General features: G+C 35.5%; 5 protein-coding genes across 10 annotated transcripts; all 5 read right to left on the reverse strand.

Annotated features, from left to right (window-relative positions):
• Positions 1–88: 88 nt before the first annotated feature.
• Positions 89–2,232, reverse strand: LOC9308085 (putative F-box/FBD/LRR-repeat protein At5g22670). Its single transcript, XM_002874034.2, has 3 exons — positions 722–2,232; positions 496–636; positions 89–389 (listed from the first exon to the last, which is right to left on the reverse strand). The coding sequence occupies exons 1-3, from the start codon at positions 1,631–1,633 to the stop codon at positions 111–113; spliced, it is 1,332 nt and encodes a 443-aa protein (XP_002874080.2). The 5' UTR covers positions 1,634–2,232; the 3' UTR covers positions 89–110.
• Positions 2,233–2,367: 135 nt separating this feature from the next.
• On the reverse strand, positions 2,368–4,273 carry LOC9310148 (putative FBD-associated F-box protein At5g22720). 2 transcript variants are annotated; one of them, XM_021023625.1, is made up of 4 exons: positions 4,196–4,273; positions 3,130–4,110; positions 2,889–3,022; positions 2,368–2,777 (listed from the first exon to the last, which is right to left on the reverse strand). In XM_021023625.1, the coding sequence occupies exons 2-3, from the start codon at positions 4,048–4,050 to the stop codon at positions 2,969–2,971; spliced, it is 975 nt and encodes a 324-aa protein (XP_020879284.1). In that variant the 5' UTR covers positions 4,051–4,110; positions 4,196–4,273; the 3' UTR covers positions 2,368–2,777; positions 2,889–2,968. The 2 variants fall into 2 exon arrangements, with proteins under 2 accessions (XP_020879284.1, XP_020879285.1); XM_021023626.1 differs by having other exon boundaries at positions 3,130–4,102; positions 4,196–4,270.
• Positions 4,274–4,317: 44 nt separating this feature from the next.
• Positions 4,318–7,974, reverse strand: LOC9310149 (F-box/FBD/LRR-repeat protein At5g22660). 4 transcript variants are annotated; one of them, XM_021023622.1, is made up of 8 exons: positions 7,856–7,974; positions 7,053–7,617; positions 6,895–6,956; positions 6,495–6,796; positions 6,171–6,255; positions 5,070–6,026; positions 4,851–4,991; positions 4,318–4,768 (listed from the first exon to the last, which is right to left on the reverse strand). In XM_021023622.1, exons 6-8 carry the CDS (start codon positions 5,985–5,987, stop codon positions 4,442–4,444), a joined length of 1,386 nt encoding a protein of 461 aa, XP_020879281.1. In that variant the 5' UTR covers positions 5,988–6,026; positions 6,171–6,255; positions 6,495–6,796; positions 6,895–6,956; positions 7,053–7,617; positions 7,856–7,974; the 3' UTR covers positions 4,318–4,441. The 4 variants fall into 4 exon arrangements, with proteins under 4 accessions (XP_020879281.1, XP_020879282.1, XP_020879280.1 ...); XM_021023623.1 differs by having other exon boundaries at positions 5,070–5,779; positions 5,939–6,026; positions 6,171–6,796; positions 7,856–7,960; XM_021023621.1 differs by having other exon boundaries at positions 6,171–6,796.
• Positions 7,975–8,170: 196 nt separating this feature from the next.
• LOC110227841 (FBD-associated F-box protein At5g22730-like) lies at positions 8,171–9,730 on the reverse strand. 2 transcript variants are annotated; one of them, XM_021023630.1, is made up of 4 exons: positions 8,957–9,730; positions 8,722–8,868; positions 8,494–8,621; positions 8,171–8,406 (listed from the first exon to the last, which is right to left on the reverse strand). In XM_021023630.1, the coding sequence occupies exons 1-4, from the start codon at positions 9,503–9,505 to the stop codon at positions 8,352–8,354; spliced, it is 879 nt and encodes a 292-aa protein (XP_020879289.1). In that variant the 5' UTR covers positions 9,506–9,730; the 3' UTR covers positions 8,171–8,351. The 2 variants fall into 2 exon arrangements, with proteins under 2 accessions (XP_020879289.1, XP_020879288.1); XM_021023629.1 differs by having other exon boundaries at positions 8,171–8,621.
• Positions 9,731–10,233: 503 nt separating this feature from the next.
• Positions 10,234–15,350, reverse strand: LOC9310150 (glucomannan 4-beta-mannosyltransferase 2). The gene is made up of 9 exons (XM_021022540.1): positions 14,841–15,350; positions 14,421–14,519; positions 13,925–14,177; positions 12,601–12,711; positions 11,871–12,007; positions 11,510–11,623; positions 11,224–11,423; positions 10,911–11,111; positions 10,234–10,836 (listed from the first exon to the last, which is right to left on the reverse strand). Exons 1-9 carry the CDS (start codon positions 15,168–15,170, stop codon positions 10,677–10,679), a joined length of 1,605 nt encoding a protein of 534 aa, XP_020878199.1. The 5' UTR covers positions 15,171–15,350; the 3' UTR covers positions 10,234–10,676.
• Positions 15,351–16,918: the final 1,568 nt, after the last annotated feature.

Raw genomic sequence — 16,918 nt, forward strand, 5'->3', positions numbered from 1 at the left:
GGATTTGTGAGAAAAAAAAATTGAAATCTAATGAATAAAAAAATAACTGCAAATTTAAGTGTTATAGAAACTTGTAGAAACTAGTGTATCACTAGTGTTGGATAAGTCCCTTAAACTTCAACAACAACTTCACACGAAGCAGAACATCTCCTAAATCTCAGGAGTTCCCTGAAGATGATAGAATCTTCCTCCATTCTTTTACAACCCAATTGCAGCGTAAACTTCTTGAGCACTGCCGAATTCTCGAGGAAGTACTTTACTAGTTTCATTTCCGGTTCAGCTCCGCTTATCCGTGTATGAATCTCAACGTACTCCAGGGATGATCTTAAACATTTTGGGATTGATGATGAGAGAATAAGTATTTCATTCTTCTTAAATTCCTCCAGCTCCTGCATATAAAAAACATCCAAGAAGTAGACGAATTATAAGACCAGTTATCTTTATAATGATGATGTGAGTAAGCCATAAGGTAAAAGTTTAAGCCAAATTCATCACCAGTACAAGAGATTTGAGATTTGGACAGCTCTCAAGAAAGTTTGGTAGCTTTTCCAAATCAGAGTTATAGAAGACCGCATAGAATTGGATCATGTTAGGAAACTGTGGCAGCGGTTCGTGTCTCATGGAGCGAGAGAGGACCTGAAAACACAAAGAAAAGACAACTTTTTTCATCAAAAGAGACGTTCAAATACTCAGTTACTCCCATTGACATATATATATATACCTTCAAAGTTGTTCCACTCATAGTCATGTCCCTTACGCTCGAGAGCCTGGTGAAGAAGTTTCTCACTACACTTCTCTTTAAAGAGACATTTCTCAATACACTTCTCACCGAATCGAAACTGATATCAATATCTACCTTGGTAGGTGAACTCAAACTGCTTAATACGAAACTTTTAGACTGGTCATCTCTAAGACTCAAATAGCTGAGTCCAGGAGCATCAATCACAACCTCCCAACCATCATCCTCAATATACCGATCACCATCGAGAACAAGTATGAGACTCTTTAATGACAGAGAACACACTCGTAAAACCTTAACGATATTCTCTAAATCTCTAGAGACATTTAAATCTTCAAGAACTGGGCAAGATGAGATAAGATTCTCCAAAAGAGCATCATTAGGGTAAATGTTGTCTTCTAAATGCATGATCTTGAGACGAGGTAGAGAAACATAATCAAAATCAGGCAATGACACATAATGGAGTTTCAAGGATACAAGAGTCTCACAGGTGTAAAGGCTAAGGGGCATCAGCTCCGTACCTAAATAACTCCAACCACATGATAAAATATCCAAATCTTGAACTTCAAGCATAACCGCATTGTGTATCCACTGCGTCAAGTAAGACTGATCACGCTGATTTCTATTAAGAGCAAGTTTAAGCTTGTGTATACATGTCTCCCTAGGGATATCTAGAAAGCCATGGACAACACTCGCAAATTCATAGTAACCACGGAACTCTAAAACGTCAAAATCGGCTAGAGGAACCGAAAGCCAGACTCTTTTCCATCTTTTGGACAAAACACTAGTCTTAACAACAATCTTTGTAGGAAGATCAGAGAGTATCTGACACAGCAAATGATCAGGTAACAAACTTATCCTATCTTGACATGTTAGTCCTCTCTTCTTGCTCATTGTTTGCTTAACTTTTGAGACACACGTAAGATCTGCATCAATAGAGGATGGTTAGAAGAAATAAGAACTCACCGTCAATTACATTAGCAGCTGAGGCTTCAGGAGATTCGTCTTCTAGGGTTAGGGTTTCGGAAAATTATCTGGTTTCTAAGAATCTAACATATATCTTTTGTTTATCTGTTTTTTTCCCGCGGGATTTTTGGTTTAGATAATATCAAACAATTTATACCTAACTAAATCCGTTAAATAAAAAAAAAAGAAATATCAAATGTGTACTTGAATTTGAGATCTAAACAAGGAAAAATCAGACAATATCACTTTGAAATCCTCAAACATCATCCATGAGCTTTACTAACACATTTGATCATAGTATATAACACATTTCACAAGTTTCTGAAGTAAATTGAAGAGTTTGTGCAAGTTAGTTCATTACCAATATTAGGGATTTTAGATTTGGAAAGTTTTTAAGAAAATTTGGCAGACATCTCAGGGCCCTTAAAGAAAAATCTGCTTCCAAACAGGACAGATTGCAAAATTGGGGTAATCGCATAACTTCTAAGATGAACTACTCACAAAGAAAAAGAAAAGAGATGTGAATATTTGTGAGAAACGATTTCATGAATGACCATTATATATGTATATGAATTGCATAGACATATACCTCGGAAGTGTGGCAAGAGATCTTCATGACAACAAAATCAAAAACCTTTAAAATGTTTTTGGAATCCCAAACATCATCCAAGAGTTGTTTGATCAAAGCTCACAAAAACACAAATAACAGAGTTTAACGAAATCAAAATCCCCACACTGTTTTTGATTTTAATCCAATCTAAACTCTGATCACAGATAAACATAAAAGTCATCTTCTCGGTCCAATAACCTCTATGTTACATATTCTAGATCGCCTCGGCAATGTAAGAAGAGCGATTAACACAGCTTGATCGTCTTCTTCAACGGAATCTTTCAAACGAATAACAAGTTTCTTGAGGATTACAGAGTTCTTTGCAAAGTACCTTGTGAGTTCCATTTCGATAGGCTTTACATGGAACATGAGTTTTATCTCTACAAACTCGAGCGATGATCGCACACACCTAGGCACGGACGAGAGTCTTGTTTGTTCTGCCACCGAGGAATAAAGTAAATCCTGTAAATACACAAAACATTCAGAATGGATGAGTGAATTTTGGATAACACCAAACAAAATCTTGTAAGTGTATTGAGTTAAACTCTAGAGTTTGTTTGTACAAGTCATTACCAAGATTAGGGATTTCAGATTCGGACATCTTTTAAGAAACTCTGGTACTGTTTTCAGGGAGCAAAGATAAAGCTGTACTTCTAAACAGGACAGGTGCAAAATTGGAGTGAAAGTAGCTTGATAGGCATGATGAACTTACTCACAAAAAAAGATAAAAAAAAACATAAAAGAGGATATAAGAATATTGGTGAGCAAAATTTTCATGAAAGACCATATATATGAATTGCATAGACATATATACCTCGTAAGCCTCGAAAGAGAGCTTCATATCTCTAATCCCGGATATACTGGTGAAAAAATTACGGACCATGTATCGCTTCCGTATGTCAGCTTCATCAGCACTATCCTCCAGGTCAAAATACTCACAAATATTAATCTTGGTTAAGGAATCTAAATTGCTAAGAATATCAAACCCACATATATCCTCTTCGAGATTCAAATACTTAAGTCTATGGGTATCAATCAAAACCCTCAAATATTCATATTCAAATTCCTCAGCCAAAGCTTCAACGTCGTCATCATTGGAACCAGCTTCTATACTGAGACTGGTTAATGTCTGGGAGCGCACTCGCAAAAGCTTTACATTATCATCTAGCCTTCTAACTATGATCAAATCTTCAAGAACAGGACAAGATGAGATAAGCAAATCTAGACCCGTCTCATTGGCATATACGTTTAGTTCTAAACGCATAGTCTTGAGACAAGGTAAAGACACAGACTCAAACTTACCCAAAAATACCCGATGGAGTCTTAAGAAAAGGAGTGTCTCACCGATATAGAGGCTTAAGGGCATCACTTCCAAACACTCACGCTTCACAGGACCAAACTCAACTTCAAGATGCTTAAGTTTAGGTGTAGCCACAAAATCTATCCAACGCGTGACACAAGAGTGATCATCACTCTCACCCTTCTGAATACTTAGCCTGAGCTTGTACAAGCATGACTTCTCTTCCCTAGAGAAATTTAGGAACTTTTCCATAAAACCCACAAATGCATTGTAATCTGGGAACTCGGAAGAGTCCAAATCCAACTTGGGAATCAAAAGCCAGACACTTTTCCACCTATTCGACAAAACACTAGTCCTAACAGCTTCTTTTGTCTGAAGATACAAGAGTATCTGAGTTATCAAAGAATCGGGTAATCTGCTTATCATATCCGCCATTAAATTAAATCCGCTCGCAAAATCGAACCGAGGAAGATTCCGCAGTGAAAACCTAGAATTCTAAGTATAAAGAACCCATTTAGGACGAGTTTCAGAAACAGATCAGCATTATAAAATCAGAAAGTGACGAAGAAAGTGAAATGACCTGATAGGTATAGAGATGGAGAAGAAGTCTTAGCGAAGTTGTTGTCACATAGGCATTGAAAGAGAGAGTCTTTTTAGGGTTTATGCCTTTATTTCGAACATTCAAGCTCTAGTACACGCGTTTCAAACATCATCCAAATTACAAACCAAAGTTTTCCAAATTGAAAGAAAAAAAAAGACAGATCCGAATTACAAACCAAATTCCATAAGCAGAGTTTTCCAAACTGAACCGAACTAAAGTGAAAATTCACAACATCAATTCCGACAACGGATACATCATATCACGTACAACAAGGCTGGCTTCACAGGCACTAGAACGTCTCTGGACTGTCTCGAATTGCTCAAAGATGATATTCTCTTGTTCCTCGTTATCACAATCCATATCTAGTGTAAACCTCTTGAGGACTAGCGAATTCTCCAGGAAATACTTTGATAGTTTCATCTCTGCTCCATTTCCATAGTTGGGTCTTATAATCGCAACATCCTCAAGGCTTGATTGCAAACACTTTGGCACTGATGATGATGATAAACTTATTTCTTCATTTTCCACTCTACCTCTCACCTTCTGCAGATCCTATCATCCCAAACAAATGATTTAAGAATTTTGTTCTAGTGGTGAAACTGAAACATATGGTTTTTAAAGAAGAATCAATTACCACGACAAGGAGTTTGAGATTTGGACAGCTCTCAAGAATGCCTGGCAACATTTCCAAATCAGAAATATAGAAATCCACCTGTAACCGCGTCATGTTATGAAACTGAGGCATCGGTTCGTGCTTCAGATAGTGACACATGATCTGCAAAACACCAAGAAATTGTGATTTTCATCCAAATAAGACACATTCAAAAGTTCAACTGTATATATATGCGAATACCTTCAAAGTTGTTTCCCTTATAGTCATGTCCCTTACGCTTGCGAGTCCGGTGAGTAATATACAGACGTTGCTTCTATCGAACGAGTCATCTAGATCCCAAATTTTGTTCACCTTGAAACTGACATCAATATCTACCTCTGCGGATGAACCCAAATTACTTATTTCAAAACTCACTGAATAAGTATCTGTAAGACTCAGATAAGCGAGTCTAGGAGCATCAATGAAAACCTTCCAATCGCCATTAGCACCTATGCACCACTCCTTGGTACAATCAACAACGATTTTGAGACTGTTTAGTGACTGAGAGCGCACCCGTAAAACCTTAACGTCGGTTTCATCTACAATCCTAACAACGGTTAAATCTTCAAGAACCGGGCAAGATGAGATAAAATTCTCCAGAGTATCATCATCATCATCATCACCATCACTGTATATAATCTCTTCTAGATGCATCACCTTGAGATTAGGCAAAGACACAAACTCGAAACAAACCAGAACCAAACACTTAACTCTCAATGAAACCAAAGTCTCACTTAAGTAAAGGCTTAGAGGCACCATATCAATCGTCTGTTCCAAATAACACTCGACATCAAGATGTCGGATTTTACGCTTAACTGCATTATGGAGCCACCACATGATTGTACACATACTAACATCTTTCCTCTTACCAAAAATCTTGAACTTGTGTAAGCATGAGTCCTTATGGAAATCTAGAAATCCAGAGGCGAAACTGACAAAATCGTTGAAATCATCAAAATCATCAATGTCTATATCAAAGAGAGGGTTCGAAAGCCAGAGATTTCTCCATCTGGTGGACAAAATGCTAGTAGAAACAACATTCTTTGTAGGAAGATTAGAGAGTATCTGACATAGCAAATCATCAGGTAGGCTGCTTATCCTATCTCCACGGTTGCTCATTTGATTTCTCTTTTGGGAAAAACATTCAAGACAAGTTATCTGCATCACAAACAAAAATGCAAAAATCGTTATAAGAAGATGATCCATGGTTTCCATATTGCATGATTCAGCTATTCCGCTATTTATCGGACATACCAATGCTCAAAAGAGGAACATAAGAGAGAAATAGAAATACAAAATTACCAACAATTCTTCGCTGCCGAAGAAACCAATAGCGGCGAATATCGCCGCCCCCACAGATTCGCTTCAAAGAGCCTTTAGATTCTCTCTGCTTAAGAAACCCTTCTTTTAAATGGCTTTAGATGGAAAGATAATATAAAAATCTAAACTAGAGATGGTAGTTAACTGAAGAGATGGTAGTTAACTGAAGAGGATTTGTGAAAAATAAAAAATGAAACGTAAATACGTAAAGAATAAAAAATTAACCGGTTCGGGTAAGAATATACATAAAATCACAATACCAGACTATACTAAAAGGGAAACTGCAAACTGAAGTGTTACAAAAACCTGTGTATCATAGTTGGATAAGCTTCTACACTTTCAACAACTACTTCACAAGAAGTAGAGTATCTCCTAAATTTCAACAGGTCCATGAAGATGACAGACTCTTCGTCCATTTCGCTACAACCCAATCGCAGCATAAACTTCTTGAGCACTGCCGAATTCTCGAGGAAATACTTTACTAGTTTCAATTCCGCTCCAGCTTGGTTTATTGGTATTTTCATCTCGACATATTCCATGGACGATATTAAACATTCTGGAACTGATGATGAGAGCATCATTTGTTCATTCTTGTATTCCATCAGCTCCTGCATATAAATCATTCAAGAAGTAGGTAAGTAAGGTAGTTATCTTAATCATGATAATGTGAGTTAGCAATAAGGTAAAGTTTAAGCTAAATCATCACCAAAACCAAGGATTTGAGGAAACTGGGGCAGCAGTTCTTGGTTCAAGTAGAGACAAATTAATCTGAAAACACAAAGAAAAGACTAAAATTTTTATCCAGAGAGACGTTTGAATTTTTATATACTCCATTGACATCCAAAAAGACGGTCAAATATATACCTTCAAAGTTTTTCCACTTATAGTCATATCCCTTACGTTTGGGAGACCGATGAGGAATTTTCTCACTGCGCTTCTCTTTGAGGAGACATTTCCAGCAGAATGATTGTAAAAAACATCATAATTGACATCAATATCTACCTTGGCAGATGAACTCAAATTGCTTATTGCGAAACTTCTCGATCCAAGTGTTGAACTTTACGCATAATCGCATTGTGGATCCACCGCGTCATGTAAGATGGATCACGGTGATTTATCACAAACGAAAGTTTTGACTTCTGTATGCATAGTTCCTTAGAGTAGTCTAAGAACCTGTTCATAAAGCTCACAAAATCATGGTAACGAACGGAAATCTGAAATCTTCAAATCCAACATAGGATACGAAAGCCAGACACTTTTCCATCTCTTGGACAAAACACTAGTCCTAACAGCAATCTTTGTAGGAAGATGTGAGAGTATCTGACACAGCAAATGATCCGGTAACAAACTTATCCTATCTTCTCCTGTGCTACGACCTCTTACTCTCTCTCTGTCATTGTTTGTTTCACTTTCAGGCACACTTGAAGATCTACAAAATTTACAATTTAAACATAAATAGACATATCTATGCATATGCGGCATTGTAACAGAGTAAAATGAACATGAATACATTCAAAACTGGAGCAGATTAGAAAAATGCTAAGCCAGAGAAACTGAGTGAAATTAAGTCAGCAACAGAATCACTTCGTCGATTTACGGTTTCGTGGTTTTCTGATTCTATGTAGAGGAGAGACAATAGAAGAAGAGTAGAGCAAGAAAGAGCTCACCGTCGATTCGTCGCCGAAGAATGTAGCACCGGAGCTCTTGATTGATACCCTCTCAGAGTCACTGGAGGTTTTGAGAGATTCGTCTGTAATAAGGAAAAATATTTCTTTTTATTGGGCCTGAGGCCCACTTAGAGGCTTTGAACTTTTGAGTTTTATAATAATCTCTTAATGCAAAATCGAAACCACTTTAAACTTTTGAGTTTTGGAATCCTCAAACATCATCCTAACAAAAATATGAAAAGAGAATTTAAGTTAACACAATCAAAATCCAAGTTATTTTAACAGAACCTTTTTCTTCAACCTAAAGTCTTAGTCCTAAATCCAGCAACATATAGGATTTGACAGGTGTTAAATCACCTACGCAATACAAGGAAATCCCAAAAGCTCACAAAAACATCATAAGCAACAAAATAAAAAATCCAAGTCCAACTTAAGTAACCAGCTGGGAACACTACTCTTAATCTGATCATAGACCTACCTAAAACCTTTCAAGCCGTCAACAAACGACGATTCGACATGTGCTAGATCCTCTGGGCAATGCAAGGAGATCCCTTAAGATGCAAAATCCTTCTTCTAGCGTGGAACACCTCAAATGCAGAACAAGTTTTTGGAGAACTCCTGAGTTTTCTAAAAAGTACCTTGCTACTTCCATTTTAGCAGGCTTTCCGTTGAAATATTTTATCTCTACAGACTCGAGTGACGATACCAAACACCGAGGTACGGATGTGAATTTTATCTGCTCATCCTCCTTCGACGGATCAAATCCCTACATAAACCCAACATTCCAAACAAACAGGAATGAATATATGATAACACATTCCTCAAAGTATTTTGAGTAAAAGCTTAAGGGTTGTGCAAGTCATCACCAACACCAAGACGAGCGATTTTAGATTGGGACAGCTCTCGAGAAGAGTTGGCAGAATTTCCAAAAAATATAAAGAGAACTTGGCTTTTAAACGGGAAAGGTTGCGAAACTGGGGCAGTGGGTCAAAGTCCATGTTACAATAGAGAAACTGCTCACCAAATAAGAATGAAAGTGAGCAAAAACTTCATGAATCAACACAAGATACAAATACAATGTGTGTAAGTATGTATAAATACCTCCACAAAATGCCCAGAGATCTTCATATCTCTAACTCCCGAGATACTGATAAAAAAATTACGGACCATATTTCGCCTTGGTAAATCAACAACATCAGCACAATCATTCTCATTGAAGACATAAACAATGTTGACCTTGGCTAAGGAACCCGAATTGGTTATGACTTTACTCTCCGATAGATCATCTTGGAATTTCAAATACTTGAGTCGAGGGGCATCAATCAAAACCTCTGAGTGTTTTGTATCAAAATCATCAACCATGTCATCATTCTCACCAAAATAAAAGTCTATATCAAGACTGGTTAATGTCAGAGAGTGCACTCGTAGGACCTTTATGTTGTCTTCTACCATTCTAAGAATGCTCAAATCTTCAAGAACTGGGCAAGACGAGATAAATGACTCTAGACTTGCATCATTGGCGTATACATTTTCTTCTAAACGCATAGCATCAGGTAATTTGCTTATCAGATCCTCTCCAGTAATTAAGTAAGTTAGCGGCGGCCGTTCGCGGTATTTCGCTTTCAAAAACTTCAAAAATTCTTCGTCCATCAGATTTGCTTGCGAAACTGAACCGAAGATTCCACAGAAACAATCTCGAATACTAAGTATAACAAGGACGTATTTAGCACGAATTCAGACACAAATCTCGATTTTTCAACAGACCTATTCAAACCAGGAAGGCCTCTAAAATGGGAAAGTAGTGAAGAAGATGAAGTCACCTGACGAGTTCAGGGTTTTGTGTTCCGGATGATCTGACGGGAGACGAAGACACAGTCGCCGTCAAGTTCTCCAAAGAGGTTAATGTGTATACCAAGGGTCAGATTAATAAACATTTGCTCTCATTTTGCGGTTTGTAAATCGGTTTTAACTTAAACCGTAAATTAGAGATGTGAAATTGTCTGAAGAGTTTTTACTTGGAAATTAATCTTTAGAGGTTTTTGAATTATACTCTCATGAGTTTTGATTGGTGACACGAAACAGTTTTCTAACTTAAACAGAAAGAAAGCAACAAAAAATATACTAACATAGTTAGACGCAATGCAGTAAAAAATAGAGATTCAAAAAACGGTGGAAATATTGGTTCCGATACCGCTAATTATTAACTATTTTTATTTTTATGATTAGTAACTATTAAAACGATATACATCTTTTATTGCCGTGGTAAAAAGTTATCGATCAAACATCTAATCGCAAATGGTGACCGTGATGCGCGGGTACAAAATTAGGTAATATATATTCACTGACTGTAAATCAATTACTATAAAATGGATAAACTGTTGATGACAACTAGGAATTTTGAACCCTTGCATCAATCTAAACACTTGTAGCTCAAGCAGAATCTTGAATTCTAAATCATAAAAAACAAAAGAAAAAAAAAACTAACACTTTAAAAAAAAAAAAACCCAAAAACCAAGAAAAGAAAAAGAAAAAGAAAGAACAAAAATTGAAGTCTCACAATTACTGAATCACAAATAAATCCCATAGCTAAATATTTGTAAATAAAACACAGAAAAATTGAAAATAAATCAAAAGAAACACTTCGGAGTTTCTCCTCTTTCCTTGTCTTTTGATAAAAGTCTCCTTTCTTCCTACTTGTTACCGGTACGTCTCTATCTCCCCTATCAATTTTCCTTTGTCATTTAAAATTGTCTTTATTTCTCCAGAAAAATTAATAACCTTCTCTTTTCTCCCTGAAACATGTTACCAGAACACAACTCTACTAACTCGGGACATAAGTCCCGATCCAGCCAAGCCCACTGATGAAGAAAGACATTGTCTGAAGAAACAAGTAGATGAAGTAATTGTTCTTCCCGTGCACAAAGTCATAGCATCCACACACGAACAAGAACGCCGCGAATCCAAGCTCCAATGTATTCAATCTGACACAAATAGTATCATTTAGTGTATATCCCTAGTTTCTAATGACATATATTTTTGTAGAAAGTAGACATACCGATCAGGCAATTTGAAGATTCTTGGGAACCTTTTGAGCCCTTTTGTGTTTCCTTTAGCACTCTGACCGCTCCCAAGCTTAGCAGTCACGACCCATTCGTTAGCCCTTCCTGCCTCAAATAGACCAATGAGAGTAGCCTTTGTCCGGTGCAACGACATCACATTCTCAAATAGAATCCAATAGAACAGCAGATGAATCGACCTTTTAACAAAATCAGATATAAAAAAAGATTAAACGCAGTTACTTGACATATAAGCAACCCAATAAGAAAGAAACAAAGGTAATGACTTGAGATACAAGGAACACAATTTACCTTGGAGTACCGACTGAGTTGAGGATAGTGATGATGGAAGGGATATAAACGGAACCCCAAATCGGAACTTTAACTTCGGGGACGAGAATAGTAAGAGGAAGAACAACGCAGTAGAAACAAAATGTAACCCAATGTGCAATGATTTTCCTCACAAAGAAGAAACTGTAGATCACATACACTTTCTTCCAGAATCTCACTTTCTGCGCCAGATCAGTAATAGGATCAGATTAAAGAATTTGAGTAATCAGAAGAAAAAAAGTGTGAAATTTTTTAAAAAATTTATTACCTTGTTTCTTATGATCTCCATAACCATTTTCCTAAAGAGATTTGCAGGTCCACAAGACCATCTATGTTGCTGAAAACGGAAGGCTCTAAAAGTACTTGGAAGTTCACTTTTCACCTATAATACAAAGAAAGAAAAAGAAAGACTTATATTTATGACGTATACCAATTTTTCTACAAGTAATAAGAAAATATCTTTACTTCTTAAAAAGGTAAAATGATTATAACGTAACTTGTGATGAGAGAAGTATCTTGTGTACCAACTACTTTTTGTTATGTGTTTAATTTGTTCTAACTATACAATAATTTGTTCTAACTATCTAATTTTTGTATTTATAGAAAAATATCAATAAATAAATAAAAACCTGAAGGTCACCGAGGTAGAGAAATTTCCAGCCGCGAAGACTAGCTCGGACGGCGAGATCCATATCTTCCACGGTGGTCCTATCTTTCCACCCGCCAGCTTCATTTATCGCCGCTATTCTCCAGATTCCGGCGGTTCCTATGATTTTTATTACAATACATAAAATAAGCTTTAGTATTTATTTATATCTACATTAATTAAACTTTATCTATGACAAAAACACATTTAAGATCCGCCTCCCATTTGCTTCCTCCACAAGTCCTAATGTAATGAATGTGTCCCCTTACACTAGCTACTACAGTATTACTAAATAAATTGAACACATGATTTTAAAAACCAATTAATTAGATTCTTCAAGCTTGCAAATCTAACTTATAAAACAAGGAATGACTACAACTATTTAAGTAGCTACTTGCTTCACATTTCAGATTCCCCACTCCTCTCCATTAATGATTGATTATTTATAAATTATTATGATTCCTTATGATTATTTTATTCTTCAGTTTTCTAGTAACAGTTCTACACTATCATAAAACAAAAAAAAATAAAATAAAGTTTTGGGTCCACATACTATGCTTCAATTGGTCGGACAACATACTCACCCTAAACTCTAACCACATCAATAGACAACAATATTTACTAGCAAAACACCTAAAAATTTTAGGTTATGAAAACTAAATGATGTTTTTAGTAATCATTACGATTATAAATTAATCATTTTTTTTTTTTACCGTTGAAGCCGAAAAAAGCATGTGTTGATGAACCGACTTCTTGCTCAACAGTGAAATGGTAATCCAACGACATTTCTTGCATCCTTGTCAATAAGCACTCATCAGAATTTACTGCAAAGTATAAAACAAGATTAAAACATTAGTCCAAAAAATAAATCGTACGATAAACAAAACATACAATTTAATAAGACAAACAAAGCTCTATTTAAATCTTAAATTGTTTATTAAAAGAATCGTCCAAATGTGGCACTATCAGGAAGTAACGTCCTTCTCTTTTGTTTGTAGCTTTAATAAAACAATCATATTCATATAGCTTTCTCATGCTTAAAAATATTAATTAAATACATATAAAAGAAACTATATAGTATACACTACCAAGTGTCGGCAAGAGAAACGCAGGTCCACAGTAGACTCGATACTCCTACTGTAGGCTAACAATACTTTTACTAATACTGACAAGATGGGTCTCACACTTAGCATTTAAAGAAAGGCAAAGAGCACGTGGAATGTATCAGAGACCCGACAATTTCTAAAGACGACCAGTTAACAAACCCGAACCCGATTCAATTAAACCGGGCTTAACCGATTCGATTTTTATTGACCGACGGATCCAAAATTCCGGAGCAGATAAGAAACGTAACATGACGTCAGCAGAATTATCCGTTGACCCGGAATTGCGCAACTAAACCGACCTTCAGAGAGAAGAAGTAGTTTTGATCCAGTGCGTTAAGGTGTAACTAACTCTAATGTAAAACTAAGGACAACGGTTTTTACACGTGGCTTATTTTAGTTGGTTAAATAGACCCACTACACTAGTGCAGCTACTCCGCCGACACAAACAGAACTAACCCTACTTCTTCAATCAGACAATATATAGAGGAAAAAATAATAATTTTATATCAAAGAAAAATACAAAATTGAAGAAAAAGACCATTTCAAAAAGCTAAAAAATAAAGGTTGATAATAATAAGAAAAAAAGTGTGCAAGAAAAAGGAAAAGGCGATAAAATAATATTATTAAAAAAAAAACAGTGAAGGGCATATACCACCGACACCACTAATGTAGCTAACAAGAACCAAAACCACGAGCTCTCATTAAATGATCTAAACAACATTAAATTTTTCATAAAACATAAACAAAGACACCGATTCAGTAGTAGTATTTGACCCTGACACTTGCACACCATTATCAACATTATCAAATGTCATTTTTCTATCACAACAACCACTCTTATTGATCAATATAAACAAGCTATTCAATTACTATCAAATTGAAGATACTCTACCAATTTTGATCAAAAATAGATGATTAGCGAAATAATTACCGAACCGCCATCGGGCCTGAACCAAGGCAATGTTGGGATTGTGCATGAGAAAAGGAATGCTACGGCGAAGAAAATCCGGTTCGGGCTGAAAATCGGCGTCGAAGATGACAACATACTCACAATGTTTGACATAACTACGTTTGAGTCCTTCCTTTAAAGCACCGGCTTTGTAACCAACTCTATTTTCTCTTATTTGATACCTAATATTGATTCCTTTACTTGCCCATCTTTGGCACTCCATTTCCACCATTTGCTGCACATTTTAAGTATCTCATTTAAATCACACATAAAAAAAAATCTATCAATGTTCCAAATTTATTAATATTTCCCATTTTCTTTCTTACCCACCGGAAAATATTACATCTCTTTTCAAGAAAGGAAAATATCTTTTGAAAAAATGGTAAAAAATCTCATTTAATTGGAGAAAGTTGTGGAAAAATAATGCTCCTATATTTTTATAAATGGACTAAGCAAAAAAAAAAGTAATAATAATTACCTTAACAGTAGGATCTGTTGAGTCATCTAACACTTGAATCACGAGACGATCGGACGGCCAAGAGAGTCCACACGCCGCTCCTATTGATAGCTTATAAACCTGCACGGCAAAAATCACGGGGAAGCAAAAAAATCTCTTTGTCAAAACTTTTTCACTTTTAGTCCACTAATTTAGTGATTTATAACGAGTTAACCCTTAAACTATAGGTTTATACAGGAAAACCCAAAAACTCAGAGAATAATTAAGAAATATGCGTCACGATTATCGCCGTTTCGGGATTTGGAACGGCGGAGGAATATGAATACGTGGGGAAAAGTTATTTTCCGTAAAATCTGAGTTTACTTTTCTCGAAAAGCTTAAAACTTTAAGGAGAAACAGAGCAAAAAACAGAGCAATGAACAGAGAGAGATAGAGACCGACCTCTCGTTCGTTGAACATGGGGATTTGTACGAGGACGACTGGGAAATTGGAGCTACCAAGCTCTTCATCATCGTGAATGGGCTCGAATTTGTAACGTTTGTCTGGTTTTTTCCAGAAGAGTTTGACGAGAACGATGACGATTCCCATGTAAACCCTCTCACATAAAAGCATGACAGACATAAGCAAACAGATGTAAACAGCTAATTGAAGAAGAGGGACAATCACTGGTGCTTTTACAAGCTCCCAGATCATGCCTAGTTGCCCTGTGATCTCCATCCTCACGCCGTCGAATGTCTCCGGCAACACAAACTTTGGTGAAACACCTTCCATTTTTTCCTTGTCTCTTCTCTTCTCTTTGAGTGTAACAATGGCGGGCTTTTGTGTAATGGGTTTATGGAATGATGTAGAGAGAGAGATTGCCTTGAGAAAATGGAGGCTTTTCTCTCTCTATAGTTTTAAAGAGAGAGAAAACTTAGGAAGAGAGAGAGCCAGAAGGAGAAATGTGGTTTAAGGGAGACGAGGAAGAGAAGGATAAACGAGGAGGAATATAAATGGTGATTTTTTTGTTTTTACTTTATTTGATTTAATTTTATTTATTTGTAAGATATTTTTCCTTTTTTTGATTAATTTTTAGAGATTTTTTCTATAGAGAGTAGTAAAGGTTAAAAGGAAATAAAAGAAAGAAACAAAAACCTCAGTAACAGTTGTTTTGTGTCTTTGTGAGAATTTTTGCAGTTAAAGAAATTCTGATAAAAAACAACCGAGGAGATTTTTGTTGTTCAGTTTCTGGGTTTTGTTATTTCAGAATCTGTGCTTGCCCAATGGGAAGAGAAAGGACAGAGATATAGATTTCTAATGAATTTATTATCCTAATGATACCCTTTTATAATGATTAACGATTTCATGAGGACCATGAGGTTTTTTTTTTTCAAAAACTTTTTACCATTTATGGGATTTTGGTTTCTTCAGCTTTTTTATAACAATTTACTTATTTTAGGTCAACTTTCTAGAACTCATTTTGTCAACCATATGAATTCACTCTAACTTCTTTCTTTTTTTATTGGGATTTATTTAATTTATGAAGGCTCTCATGGGTAACCGCATAATGACAGAATGACGAATTTTAATGCGATTATGCAAAAATTTTGTCAATCAAGAATATATGCATAATCGCATTAGAAAACGCAAAAACGTAGGATTTACGTTTTAGCCTAAAAAAACAGAAGTAAAATCTCATTATGCAAATAAATGTGTATATAGTTATTTGCATAATAATTTTTATTATTTTATCCACACAAAATATTTGCAATTAAAAATACAAGAAAATATTTTTTTTCTACGAAACTTATATTTATTAATATTTTAAAATTGAAGATTTCACATTGTTTCACAATCTTAAAAATTTCACAATGTTTTAACCAAAATTTTCATATTTATATATTTATATTATCAAATATTACTTAAATTTATTAAACATTACGCAAAATGTATGTAAACAACATTTTTTTTAAATAATTTCATTCTACGATTTTTTATTCTGCAAGTTTTCATTCTGCGAATTTTATTCTGCAACTTATGTTATAATGCGATTATGCAGTGGTACCAATCGGAGCCGAAATCTTGTTCTCTCGATTGGTAACCCGCATAATGGCGGAATGGTATTTTCTAATGCGACTATGCAAGAATTTTGCCAATCAAGAAAATTTGCATAATCATATTAAAAAACGCAAAAACGCAGGATTTGCGATTTGCGTTTTCGCATTAAAAACAGAAGTAAAAACTCATTATGCAAATAAGTGAGTATATACTATTTATTTGCATAATGAATTTTTATTATTTTATCTATACATATAATCCTTGTTCTAAAAATCTCCGCCTAACCCGATTATTTCCCGCTTAATCGCTAGGCCCACCCTATCCGCCTCGATTAATGACTAATCCCCTAAAGAAATCAGTTACCCGATTACTCTCCGCCTAATCCGATTACTTCCCGCCTAATCCGATTACTCCCCACCTAATTTTACATATTCCGACTATTTTTAGATTGCAAGTATAAAAAACTTTTGTTATTCAATCAT

The sequence above is a fragment of the Arabidopsis lyrata genome (genome assembly GCF_000004255.2).
Source record: "Arabidopsis lyrata subsp. lyrata unplaced genomic scaffold ARALYscaffold_6, whole genome shotgun sequence".
NCBI lineage: Eukaryota > Viridiplantae > Streptophyta > Magnoliopsida > Brassicales > Brassicaceae > Arabidopsis > Arabidopsis lyrata.

Excerpts from the sequence above, each read along its gene's own strand:
- LOC9308085 (XM_002874034.2), bottom strand. The coding sequence starts at position 1,633 with ATGAGCAAGAAGAGAGGACTAACATGTCAAGATAGGATAAGTTTGTTA. Across the intron at positions 637-721 it reads TGAGTGGAACAACTTTGAAG|GTCCTCTCTCGCTCCATGAG; the intron begins GTATATATATAT and ends TTGTGTTTTCAG. Across the intron at positions 390-495 it reads ATCTCAAATCTCTTGTACTG|GAGCTGGAGGAATTTAAGAA; the intron begins GTGATGAATTTG and ends TTTTATATGCAG.
- LOC9310148 (XM_021023625.1), bottom strand. The coding sequence starts at position 4,050 with ATGGCGGATATGATAAGCAGATTACCCGATTCTTTGATAACTCAGATA. Across the intron at positions 3,023-3,129 it reads TCTCTTTCGAGGCTTACGAG|TTCATCATGCCTATCAAGCT; the intron begins GTATATATGTCT and ends TTTGTGAGTAAG.
- LOC9310149 (XM_021023620.1), bottom strand. The coding sequence starts at position 6,032 with ATGCAGATAACTTGTCTTGAATGTTTTTCCCAAAAGAGAAATCAAATG. Across the intron at positions 4,992-5,069 it reads TAAGGGAAACAACTTTGAAG|ATCATGTGTCACTATCTGAA; the intron begins GTATTCGCATAT and ends GGTGTTTTGCAG. Across the intron at positions 4,769-4,850 it reads ATCTCAAACTCCTTGTCGTG|GATCTGCAGAAGGTGAGAGG; the intron begins GTAATTGATTCT and ends TTGGGATGATAG.
- LOC110227841 (XM_021023629.1), bottom strand. The coding sequence starts at position 9,505 with ATGGACGAAGAATTTTTGAAGTTTTTGAAAGCGAAATACCGCGAACGG. Across the intron at positions 8,869-8,956 it reads TCTCTGGGCATTTTGTGGAG|TTTCTCTATTGTAACATGGA; the intron begins GTATTTATACAT and ends TTTGGTGAGCAG. Across the intron at positions 8,622-8,721 it reads AATCGCTCGTCTTGGTGTTG|GGATTTGATCCGTCGAAGGA; the intron begins GTGATGACTTGC and ends GGGTTTATGTAG.
- LOC9310150 (XM_021022540.1), bottom strand. The coding sequence starts at position 15,170 with ATGGAAGGTGTTTCACCAAAGTTTGTGTTGCCGGAGACATTCGACGGC. Across the intron at positions 14,520-14,840 it reads CCATGTTCAACGAACGAGAG|GTTTATAAGCTATCAATAGG; the intron begins GTCGGTCTCTAT and ends TTTGCCGTGCAG. Across the intron at positions 12,008-12,600 it reads TGCTTTTTTCGGCTTCAACG|GAACCGCCGGAATCTGGAGA; the intron begins GTAAAAAAAAAA and ends TAAAAATCATAG.